The following is a 12,007-nucleotide window of genomic DNA, read 5'->3' on the forward strand; positions in this document are numbered from 1 at the left end:
TATAATTCGGAGAACTGATAGTACATGTGAGCAGTTGGGTATATGTGAGTACAAGGCAGAGCCACATAAGTACTCCACTGCGTTTAAAGGTGCACAGTAATGCTAAGTGCAAAGCTAACCACAGATGAGCGCACAGACTGACCGTGCTGCCCCACAGGGTGGTGAGCGCTACTCCCCCCGGGAGGTGGGGCACTGGGTGGAGGCGGGGCGGTATCAGTCCCTGTGACCATGTGTCCCCAGGCCACGTCCTCCTGCCCCACTGATGGGTCTCTCCCACTGTGAGGACTCAGGAGGGCCTGGCAGCACCCTCTGCGGAGAAGGGGCCAGATGTTCACAGCCAGCCTTCTTTGCTTCTTTGTCAGGGTGATTCTGGGGGGCCCCTGGCCTGTGAGGAGACCCCTGGTGTGTTTTATCTGGCGGGGATTGTCAGCTGGGGGATCGGCTGTGCGCAGGCCAAGAAACCCGGCGTGTACGCACGAATCACCACACTGAAGGGCTGGATCCTGGACACCATGTCATCCCAGCCTCTCCCCACACCTGCCCCCTCCACGACGAGGACACCTGCCACCAGCAGTCATGCTGGCCTCACAGTCCTGGGTGTCACGGCCAGCAGACCCCCCCTGTGGGCCACCAGCAGGGCCACCAGCCAACCTGCCAACAGGACCGCCACAGCCATGAGCACCACTGCTAGGGGGCACACGCCACTTCCAAACACCCCCTGGACCACCATGGGGTCCCAGCTACCAGGTACCGGGAGGACGCGGTGACACGTGTGGGTGGCAGGGGCCCCATATCAGTCAGCTAGGTCTGCCGTCACAATGTCCCAGTCTAAGTGACTAAAACAACTAACATTTGTTCTCTCCAAGTCCTGGAGGCTGCAGTCCCAGGTCACGGTGCTGGCAGGGTTGGTTCCCTCTGAGGCTTCTCTCCTTGGCGTGTGGACACCGTCTACTCCCTGTGTCCCTGTCCCTCTGTGCGTGTCTGTGTTCTGATCTCCTCTGAGAAGGACACCAGTCAGATTGGATCAGGGCCCACCCTAGTGACCTCATGTTACCTTGATCGCCCCTGTAAAGACCCTGTCTCCAAATAGTCGCATCCTGAGGTCCTGGGGCTCAGGATTCCCACTTCTGGATTTGGGGGGACATGGTCCAGCCTGTCATCAGTCCTGACAGCCAGGGGCATGGGCACTGATTGGGCAGACCTACACTGTCTAGTGGCAAATGCCTTATCCTGCAACCCGTCTGCTCCCATTTTAAAAAGGAGACTTCAGGGCACCGTGGGCACAGGGAATCCCTGGGCAGGGGTCTCTGTTAGGGCAGTTCTCCTTCCATTCATCCTGTGCTTGCCTAGCCCTCCTTTCTGCCAGGCCCCGTGCTAAGCTTGGGTGCAACAGGGAGCCAGGTGCTCGAGAAACACACACCTAATACAATGGCAGGAGTCAGGAGTTAAAGGAAGACAACGCAGGACAAAGCTAGGGCAGGGGTCGGCTGGCCCCCAGGTTCCCTGCTATGTGCCTAACTGGCTGGTAGAGACACTGAGAGAAAATGTACCCGAGACCTTTCCGCTCACATCGAAATACTGGGTTCACTTTTACTGACTATTAGAACTCTGTGAAATTGCCACATTTGTATTATAGTTCAAAGCCCCATCAGATACAGGCAATGTCATGTGGCTTGAGCTAAGTCAGAAGCCGTCTGTACTGTCTGGTGGACTAGAGAGAAAGGACTCTGGCTTCTGCATGACATAGGGTGTGCCGGGTGGACCCCCATGACAGATGGTGCCGGGAGACACCATCCCCCTCACCTCAGTCTTGAGGGACAGGATGGCCACCCAAGCAGAGCTCAGTGGAGAGGACGTGGCTCTCTGGAAAAAGGTGAAAGTGGGCGGGGCCCAGCAGAAGGTACGGCTCCCCCTACCTCCACCCCTGCCTGGCTCTGGGTCACAAGCTGACCCCCAGTCCCTGCCTCTGCGTCTCTGTGCACACAGCCCCAACAGACCTGGATTTGGTGCTCTCACAGCCAGATTCTGGGCACCAGGTCTAGTCTGGGGGGCCAGGGGTGCTGGGCCCACGCTGCTTCTGGGGGCCACCAAAGGAGACAGGTGCTCAGCCCAGAGGGCTGCTGGTCTGTGCAGGCTGCACCCATCTTCCTTCACACTGCGGACTTTCCCAGAACTCCCGTGTCTTGGTCCCTGTCATCCCCACAGTGACTCCCCACAGGACTGATCCAGAGAAATGACTCCGCCCCTTTCCTCTGTCATCAGCCCCCCCCCCCCCCCCCCCCGGCCTCCCCTAAGCCGCCAGTCCTTCAGATCAGTGGCTGCCAGAGGTGTGTGTGCATAACTTAACCCCATTACAGAGAAGTTGGGGGGAAACCACCCATAATCTTACTGCCCTATCCTGACCTTCATGCCGTGTCATGAGGGTGTTTTTTCCTCCCTCCCCCCCAACATATATTCATAGTGTCCTTGTCCCATCAGCCCAGGTCACCCAGACACAGACCTGAACCCTAAGGTTTGTGGGCTCTTTGCAATGAGGCAGCCCAAAGGAACCAGGGGTGCCTCGCCAAACAATGGAAGTCAGGTTGTTATGGGATCTGGGGGGAAGAGTGTGGTGTAGGTAACTTAGACGAAGCAATTTCGATGGGCTCAGAGCAAAGCAGACCATGTGCCAAAGGCCTGGGAGTGGGTCTGGATGGTGAGGAGGACCCAGATCCTGTCTCCTTAGAAACCAGTTAAGACAGAGGTGACAGGTGAAATCCAGAAGCCCCTTATCTGAGCCCTGCTCCTGGACTGGAAATCCAGGTAGTCTCGGTGACTTAGACCCTCCATGGCTCTGCTTGGTGACAGCAGTTTCTGCCAGTCTGAGTTTAGGGCACAAGGTTTCCAGCAGGGCCCTAGGAAACCAGGTGTTTGATACTTTATAGCTAGCCCATTCTTAGGAGAAACAGTTTCTTGTTAACTCTGCAGCTGACTTTATCTGGGCTTGGCCTCCAGCCTGATGATTTTCACTTTTCTAGTATGTACAGGCTGCAAATTCTTAACTTGGGGGCCCAGACTTGGAGGAAGGCCCTGAAAGGGCAGCACTGTCCATTGTGGGAGTGGTGTTTCCAGGAGAGGGGCTGTAGCTTCCGCGGGCCTCCTGGTTCTGGGCGAGGTCCAGATGGTGTCAGGAAGGTGGAGGAGGTGGGGCTGACGGCACTGGGCAGGTGGCTTCTTGTATCCCGTCCCTCCTTCTACCGGAGGCGGGGACCTTTCCCAAAGCGGCGCTACAGGGGAGACAGGCGGCTTTTCCGGCGGCCGGGTGGTGGGAGAGTGCTGGAGAAGGGTCGGAAAATGAGCTCCAGAGCCGGAAAATGCGCTGTGGGGATCGGGTGGGTAAGAGCACCCCTGCTGGGTGAGAATGGCGCCCTGGCAGCATCCTTTTGAAAGCACCTTGTTTCTTCTACAGTCGTGTTCGTCTGGGCAGACAGGTTAGCGCAGTGGGACGCAGCAAGGTCCTCCTGGGCAGTGGCTTTGGGTGTGCCAAGGCTTTTCGAAGCGTGTCCCCCACTCAAGTGGCTGTGCGGAGGGGGCCCAGTGCGTCCACCCGCCGACCCGCGGCCCTGCCCCCTCCTCCAACAGACTGCGGCCTGGCGCCAGTGGCAGCTCTGACAAGGATCGTGGGCGGCAGCGCCGCGGGCCGCGGGGAGTGGCCGTGGCAGGTGAGCCTGTGGCTGCGGCGCCGGGAGCACCGCTGCGGGGCCGTGCTGGTCGCCGAGAGGTGGCTGCTGTCTGCGGCGCACTGCTTCGATGTGTGAGTCCGGCCCGCCCCCAACGCCCCGGCCGGTCTGTGGGTCACCGGACCGACCTGTGACCCGAAAACTTACTGTCATGCCTCCGCGTCTTTGCCTGGAATGCTCCCCCACCCCGAGGCTGACCATACGGGAATTCAGGGGCCCAGTCCGTCCCCGGGCCCCCACCAAACCCGGGGCCGCAGCCTCTCCCAGCCCAGGGTCAGGCTTCTCCGGGTAACTGTGGGACATCTCCATCCCCGGTGCCAGCCCCCAATGGCCATACTCTGGGGGGTCCCCTTCTTGGAAGGCCGCTCAGTCGAGTGGACCAGGCAAGGGGCCCTGCCCTCCATGGAGACACCCAGCTCTTGAACGCGCACTGTGCGCCTCGTGGGGCGGGGCCCTCTGGCCACCAAAGCCCTAATATTGGGCAAAAATGAAGACGGCTTGTGGTGTCACCTCGTTGCCCGAGTGGGCGCATCTCCGTCATGGGCACCCCTCGCTGTCCTAGGAGGGGAGGACTCAGACCCATTGACCCAGGCCGAGAGGTCAAGTGCCCAGCCCAAGGCCCCCAGCCGGCCGCTGGGGCACAAGCAAGGCCTTGGACACAGCATCACCGGGCAGCGTCAGGCGGGCGGGGGCCGTGGCACAGGGATCTGGGCCAACGCCTGTCCGCGCACCCTGCAGCTACGGGGACCCCAAGCAGTGGGTGGCATTCCTGGGAACGCCATTCCTGAGCGGCGCCGACGGGCAGCTGGAGCGTGTGGCGCACATCTACAAGCATCCCTTCTATAACCTCTACACGCTCGACTACGACGTGGCGCTGCTCGAGCTGGCGGCGCCCGTGCGCCGCAACCGCCTGGTGCGGCCCATCTGCCTGCCCGAGCCGGCGCCCCGGCCAGCCGACGGCGCGCGCTGCATCATCACTGGCTGGGGCTCGGTGCGTGAGGGAGGTATGCGCGGTCAGATGCCCGCAACCTCGGGGGTGAGGGGTCCAGGGGCGTCGGGAAAGCCCCAGCCCGTGCCCCGCGCGGCCCCACCGGCCCGTGTCGCCTGCAGGCTCCATGGCGCGGCAGCTGCAAAAGGCGGCCGTGCGCCTCCTCAGCGAGCAGGCCTGCCGCCGCTACTACCCGGTGCAGATCAGCAGCCGCATGCTGTGCGCCGGCTTCCCGCACGGCGGCGTGGACAGCTGCTCCGTGAGTGTACCCTACTGCTGGAATAGGGGCTCTGCGGGGTCCAGGTCCCACCCACCGAGGGCGAGGGCGAGGTTCTAGTAACTCTAAAGCCCATAAGCCAGGCGCTCCTCTCCAGTGCAAACCGGGGCTGATCAAGCAGGGCACCTTCTCCGTCTCCGAGTTTTCACTCCACCATCGTTTATTGCGCATGGGCATCCGTCACCAGCCAGTTCCCACCCATCCCACCCTCCTGTCCCCTGGACCTGCAGAGGAGGGACAGGGACATGCTGCAGTGTGAGGCCCTATTCTGCTAGGGGACCACAGGGGCAGGTGTCCACAAATGTCCACCAGCCAAATGAAATGGCTCATCCTGGCACTGAACCCATTTCCCAGATAATAAAAGTGAGGTTCACAAGGGTAGTTACTTATCTAGCGTCACAAAGGGACCACAGGCAACACTGCTGTGGTGGCCAGCAACCCAGGGGTGTACAGATCAGGTCAGTCCTTCCTTGGCACAACAGCTGTTGGGGAGGTACTGGCCTGCTCTGAGCGCCCTTCCTCTCTCCTCCCCTCAGGGTGACGCTGGAGGACCCCTGGCTTGCCGGGAGCCCTCCGGACGGTGGGTGCTAACTGGGGTCACCAGCTGGGGCTATGGCTGTGGGCGGCCCCACTTCCCAGGCGTCTACACCAGGGTGGCTGCTGTGAGAGGCTGGATCGGACAGAACATCCAGGAGTGAGGGCCCATAGGCTGCCCAAGCTTGAGATGTGAAGGCAGCAGGAACCAGCCGGCCACCCCGCCCCAAGGTGGAGTCCAGGTGGTGGGAGGGCAACGGGCGCAGTTTTACTGCATGTTTCGCTCCAATAAACAGCCTTGTCCATAGCTTGCTGTCTCAGCACCTCCGTATCACAGCAAGAACCACTTGCCTGCATATCACCCAGGGCCCAGAAATGGAAGGAAGGATGGGGTAGGGAAAGCAAGGCCTCCCAGGGAAAGGGCTACCCCACAGCCTTTGGGGCTAGGGGAAGTTCAGCCTCATCTTCAAGGCTCCCTTTTGTCCAGAGAACGCAGTAGCACCAAGGGGAAAGATAGTGGGGGTGGCTCAATCTGGGCAACCATCTCCCACGGAAGCCTCCTGCAGAGAAGACTCACAGGGCTCTCTCCGCCCCCCCTCGGCAATTTATTTGTCAGCCCACCCCCAGAAGGTCACAGCTCAGGTGAATCTAATCACACCCTACATCCCCAGGTCCACAGGAGGATTTTATGCCCAAGGACTTGAGGTTGCCCGGGCACACTAGGGTAGGTGCCACCGGACTGCCAGCACTTTGGGAAGTTCCAGGGCCCCCAAAGTCCCCAGCTACACTCTCTGGCAGTGGGAGGTGGGTTGGGCGAAGGGGAGGGGCAGAGTCCCAACTGTCCCAGCACCAGTCTCATCCTCATAAACCAAGGGCTGGCAGCGCGCACACGCAGGCGCCCGCCTCACAAAGAGAATTATGGAAATGTTGTAGGGGGTGAGGGTGGCCTGCAGGCTGGGCCGGGCCCGGTGCGTCCGGGTCACATGTTGGCTCGTTCCCGTTGGAGCCGCGAGTTGTAGGCGCGGGACACGGTGTTCCAGGCGTCCATGTAGCGGTCCATGCACATGGCGATGCACTTCTGGAGACGGGGAGAGCGCGCGGCTCAGCTCGGGCTCCCCCACGACCGGCGCCCCCAACCCCGGGCAGTGGTCCGACCACATCCCCCCCTTAGTACGCGTACGAGCACAGGTCCCGGCCCGCGGCCCCCACCAACGCCGCGGGTCTCACCTGCTCCGAATTGTCCAGGGAGCCCCCCGGCTTCCCAATGCACTTCCGGAAGCACTTGTCAGTCATCCTCTGTGGGGACACGCGAGCCCTCAGCCGCGACGCCCGCCCCCTGGCGGACCCCGCCGCCCTTGGCCCCCGCCCCCGGCCCAGCCCCGGACCTGCAGAAGCTCCTGCGCGTTGGCCACGGCGATCTGCACCTTCACCTGCTCCATGATAAGCCCTGGGTCCAGCTTGCCACCGCCGGAGCCCCCGAAATCCGAGCCGAAGCCGCCCTCCATGGCTCTGCAAAGTCAACCGGACCAAGGCCGCGTGCGCCGACCCGTACCTGCGCCGGAAGTCTGCCGCCCAGAGCTCCATGGGAAATGGAGTCTGGGCGTGCTGGGGGCGGGGCGACGGCTGGACTACGATTCCCACAAATTCGCGCGGACTTTTCCGCGCATGGGCAGGCGAGACTGCGCAGGGAGGGTGTGGCTACGACCTAGCTCCGGGAGAGGCACTGGACCCGCGGAGGCCTGTCACTGTGCTCAGATGCGGTGCTTGGCTCATCCCACCGCACGTGCCTACGGGGACAGTGACACGTGTACCCTGCGCCCTGCAGTGAGGGTGGAGCCGGAAGGAACCAGTGCTCCTTGCTTGACTGAGAGCACAGGTCATGTAGGAAGCTCTGGTAGGAAAACCATGCAGGGCCCCACGCAGGGCGCGCCGGTGGCTCAGGCGGTTGGAGCTCCATACTCCTAACCCGGAAGACTGCCAGTTGGATTCCCACGTGGGCCAGTGCCAGACGGCTCAGTTGGTTGGTTTGTGGTTAGACTCCTCCACTCCCTCATGGGATGGTGGGCTGCACCCCTTGCAACTAAGGCAACTGGACCTGGAGCTGAGCTGCACCCTCCACAACTAAGACTAAAAGGACAACTTGAAGCTGAATGGCACCCTCCACAACTAAGATTGAAAGGACAACACCTTGACTTAGAAAAAGCCCTGGAACTGCACACTGTTCCCCAATAAAGTCCTGTTCCCCTTCCCCAATTAAAAAAAAACAAAAAACTGCAAAACACTAGGGTAGTGGTAGCACCAGGGAAGATTAGGAGGTGGAGCTTGTCACCTGTGTCATGCAGGGGACCCTGCTCGCTGCGTCATTTGTCATGCGGGGCGGCCTGCGGGGTCTCTGGTACCGCTCCCCATACAAGAACGCAGGACATGGTGAGGCCAAAAAGGAACACCCACAGAGCCATAGGTAGGGGAGTCATACCACTATAGTCTCGCTGGTGGCTCAGTTGGAGACACAGGGAGCAGGAGCCACACGATCCACAATCCACACTCGGCCGCTTACTGGCTCAGCCACCATCTTCTTGCTAGCCCCCATTCTTCTCTTCTCTGCTAGCCTAGCCACAGCAGTTATATTAGTGGCCAATGGCTCACTGGTTACAGCTGACGGCCAACTAGCCACAGCTGATGGCCATCCAATCACTTTGATGGCCATTTACTACCTGAGCCAGCACCTGTCTATGTGAGGCCGAGAGCCTGGAAACTGCTTTCTGGGGCTCTGTCCCCACAACCTGCCACTGGGACTTATTTGTATGTATGTGGTGGTGCTGGTGGTGCTGGTAGTGGTGGTGGGTCTTAACCACTTGTTTACCCTGAGAAAGAATATTCCAGCCGAGAATAATTGGGCTCAAATTCATAACCAGCGTCTAGCAGCCATTGTTAACAGGGGCCCTCGACACTGCATTTTAGGGAAAAGCCACAGACCAAGCTGCCAGCCTTGTGCACTGTGTTCCTGCTGGCTGAGTCACCCTTATGAGAGCTCCTAGGATTGTAAGTCTACCAATGGACTGAAGATCTGCCCCTTCCAATCAAAGCTGCACAATTACATCCTTATTTGTATATTTACTGACTAATCAATGTATGAAGCTGACCAATCAGGACAATTCTTTATGGACCAAACTGTGCAAATTTGGAGTCCTCATTTGCATAGGAAGGGACCAATTGGAAACAGGGGCAGGCACTTTTCTCTAGAGAAGGCAGCCTCACATAGGCTTAAGTAGAGTACTGTTTTCCCTGTTTGCAAATGGAGCTTGAACACCTGGAGCCGCCTTCCTGAGCCACTGCTTCTACTCACCTGTTTCACACCTGAGCTGGTCCACAGCCTAAACGGACACTTTCATAAGGAGGGGTGTAGTGAGGACTCTTACCTTACTAGCACTGGTGTGTGTGTGTGTGTGTGTGTGTGACCACCCATAATTTTGAATGCAAAATAGGTAACACATGCTAAAATTCTCATGTTAATCAGCTACCTCCTGGTGGCAGGGGAGGGGACTTTGGCTGATTACATGTCCAAAAATTATGGTCCAGAGAATTGCAGCCGGCTAGGCCTCTGGACAAAAATCACGAGATGATCTTGAGCTTTCTTGGCTAAGATGAGGTTCCTTTGAAGCCCCAAAGTGTGTCTATTTGTAAAACAAATGGGATGGTATGCATATTTTAAATGACTTCTGAGGCCTCTTTTTTTATTTTATTTTATCGGGGAATATTGGGGAACAGTGTGCTTCTCCAGGGCCCATCAGCTCCAAGTCATTGTCCTTCAATCTAGTTGTGGAGGGCGCAGCTCAGCTCCAAGTCTAGTCGCCATTTTCACTCTTTAGTTGCAGGGGAACTAATGCGGGAATTGAACTGGCAACCTTGTTGTTCAGCACTCTAACAAACTGAGCCACCCAGCTGCCATGTGGCCTCTTTTTCTCTGTCCCGTCTTCTTTGGCGAGGGAGGGGAGCTGCCATTTTGTGCTCAGGCTCCATGTCCAGAGCAACCTCTCTAGGACAACCTGCCCCTATAATCAAGCCTTCTGAGGCCATTCTCTGCTTTCTGACCTGTCCAGCTTTACTGGGCATACTTGTCTTCCATCTTTGTTTGTGTTTGTGGACAAGTCCACCTTATGGGGCACCCTTAAAGAAGAGGATCTCAAGTTTCTCAGAGAGGATAGACTGTGTTTTTGATTGATTATCGTATAGAGCATTAACTATGAACACAAAATGGACTCTAATAATTCTGATGGCTATGTCAGTCACAAAGTGACATCCCGTGAAAGGCATACCCAGTGAATGCCCTACCCAGATAACTCCAGACGCAGGGTGGAGTGTGACCATCTGGATGGCTTCATTGGATTGCAGATGGGGGCACCGCACCCCGTCCTGAGCATAATAACATCAGAGCTCTCTGATGGCTCCTCCCTCAGCTCTCAACCAAGAAGCTGACAGCCACATCTGCACTCGTACCAGATGAAGCCTTGAAGCCTTGACGCCTGACAATCCTGACACCCCACACTATGCACCCCAGCGCCGTAGGGACTCTCGCTGAACCCCAGACTTTCTCATCCTTCTTGCGTAAGACTGTTTCTGTTTGCCTTGCCTAACTCTACTGCTTGCACACCTGTATGACCCTCTTATGTGAAACCGCTCTACCGCGACTATTGGAGACTGTTCTCCGGCTGGAGCCTTGTGGTAAACCGAGTCAGTAGGACTGGATCCATGGCTTTATTCTGATAAAGTCTGATCTTGTGGAAAGACACAAACGTGTGTGGGACTGCTCCTTTGATAGCTCTGTCCCACTCACGACAATTATAAATTAAAAACAGCTTTAAAGGAATTCTTACAGTATGCAAAAGCTTTGGCCACCTGACAAAACCTTAACTTACTCCATCTGCCAGAAACATAATTTGGATCCAAATTTTTTTCCCCACTTTTTTCCCCTTCTTTCGCCCCCCCCCCCCGCCCCCACTCCGGTTCAAGCCGTTGTTTCTCAGTCTGGTTTCTCAATCAGGGACACAGCTCCCTGGCCCATGCTGGTGTTATGAGCCTTGTGCCGCCCCCCTGTCCCCTGGCTGAGGCAGTCAGTCGCCGGTGGTCAGTTGGCCGCTCACAGCAGCTCACGATGGCTGCCGGCCACCCCACAGCAGCACACAGCAGGCCTTGGCAGCTCACACCAACCTCTGGCTGCTCCCTGCAGCCCGGCTCCAGGGAGAACTGTTGTTCACAGTCTTAGCTGTAGAGGGCGCAGCTCACTGGCCCATGTGGGAATCGAACTGGCGACCTTGGCTTAGGAGCCCCGCTGTCCAACCACCTGAGTCACCGGGCAGGCCCTGGATCCAAATTTCAAGTTTTGTGTTATTGTGCTGTGTTTGTGTACATCCACGTATTTAGGTTATAGATGTGGTATATTTCTGCTGCTGGTCAGTATTGCCAAAGTTGATTTGTAATTTCAAATTAGGTTGCAAAGAAGACTTATTTAATTGGCTTAAAACACATGAGCACTTACACAAATTTAAGAAATAACAGAAAGTAACCCAACTGTTTCTCAAGTGCACATGACCTAGGGTCAATCTTCAGTGAGTAAAAGCTGGCTAACTTAAGGTCATTGGATTGATTAAAACGGGCATGTCTTTAGAGAGAGCGGCTAATCTCGTGAAACCATCAGGGAGTAATCTAAAATTACAAGCAAACAGTTTAAAGATAAATGGGATGAGAGTGCCACAATTTCACCCAGACAGTTTCCCAAATCCTTTGGTTACTCGAAACCTTAAAGTCTATGAAGATCTAGACACTTAAGACAAAATGATTGCATATGGAGAATAAAAGATGTGTGCTTTGTAAAAGAAGGTATAAGGAATGGAAGTACATTCTGTTGAAGGAAATGAGTAATTTTGTCCTAGAGTAAAACGATCTAGAATGAGAAAGGAAAAAGATAAGACAAAAGCTGAAAAGTTTATGAAAGTTGGAGGTTTGTGGGAATCTTAAATTTTGTGTTCAGGCTGGCTAGGATTGGAAGGGATTTGTTTAGGTTGACTGATACAGAATTGGAATATGGATTTCTCTCCCTATAAAAAGACAGTTTTCCTAGACTATTGATATGCTCTTCATAAGAAATTATAAAGGGAAATATTTTGTTTTGGTAAAATGATTTCCTGTGCTTTGCACAATTAGGTCTTTGATGGTTTAGGTAAAGCAAACATTCCTAATACTAAGAGCTAAATTGCTTCCAACCATTTAAATTCCTGCAATTGCTCGTGAAGTCTTTAATTGTTACCAGGATGAAATGAATAACCAAAGTAAGGGACTCTACACAAAAGGGGGAAATTCAACTAATTACTATTGATATGCTCAAATTGTGAGGTTTGGAAAGTGGATGTTATCCAATTGCCCCCTTCTGAAGGACATAAATATATGTTAGTGAGGATTGTATGTATCTCTGTGTCGAAGGGCTACAGCCAC

General features: G+C 56.0%; 2 protein-coding genes across 8 annotated transcripts in view; one reads left to right on the plus strand and one right to left on the minus strand.

The window, feature by feature from the left end:
* TMPRSS9 (transmembrane serine protease 9) overlaps positions 1 to 5,825 on the plus strand; it is a 34,717-nt gene extending 28,892 nt beyond the window's left edge. For 3 of the 7 annotated variants that reach the window (XM_088792224.1, XM_088792222.1, XM_088792225.1), the window contains exons 16-18: positions 363 to 747; positions 3,619 to 3,793; positions 4,458 to 5,825. In XM_088792224.1, coding sequence (XP_088648350.1) covers positions 363 to 747; positions 3,619 to 3,793; positions 4,458 to 4,992 — 1,095 coding nt within the window. In that variant the 3' untranslated portion in view covers positions 4,993 to 5,825. The remainder of the gene's footprint in view (positions 1 to 362; positions 748 to 3,618; positions 3,794 to 4,457) is intronic. The other 4 variants (XM_019744000.3, XM_088792227.1, XM_088792228.1 and 1 more) reach the window with 4 other exon arrangements.
* A 275-nt stretch (positions 5,826 to 6,100) lies between these two features.
* TIMM13 (translocase of inner mitochondrial membrane 13) lies at positions 6,101 to 7,089 on the minus strand. Its single transcript, XM_019743999.3, has 3 exons — positions 6,904 to 7,089; positions 6,746 to 6,814; positions 6,101 to 6,596 (listed from the first exon to the last, which is right to left on the minus strand). Exons 1-3 carry the CDS (start codon positions 7,021 to 7,023, stop codon positions 6,498 to 6,500), a joined length of 288 nt encoding a protein of 95 aa, XP_019599558.1. The 5' UTR covers positions 7,024 to 7,089; the 3' UTR covers positions 6,101 to 6,497.
* Between the last annotated feature and the right edge of the window lie 4,918 nt (positions 7,090 to 12,007).

The sequence above is a fragment of the Rhinolophus sinicus genome, chromosome 15 (assembly GCF_057876585.1).
Source record: "Rhinolophus sinicus isolate RSI-liver-muscle chromosome 15, RSI-T2T, whole genome shotgun sequence".
Lineage (NCBI taxonomy): Eukaryota > Metazoa > Chordata > Mammalia > Chiroptera > Rhinolophidae > Rhinolophus > Rhinolophus sinicus.

Excerpts from the sequence above, each read along its gene's own strand:
- TIMM13 (XM_019743999.3), bottom strand. The coding sequence starts at position 7,023 with ATGGAGGGCGGCTTCGGCTCGGATTTCGGGGGCTCCGGCGGTGGCAAG. Across the intron at positions 6,815-6,903 it reads ACGCGCAGGAGCTTCTGCAG|AGGATGACTGACAAGTGCTT; the intron begins GTCCGGGGCTGG and ends GTGTCCCCACAG. Across the intron at positions 6,597-6,745 it reads CCCTGGACAATTCGGAGCAG|AAGTGCATCGCCATGTGCAT; the intron begins GTGAGACCCGCG and ends CCCCGTCTCCAG.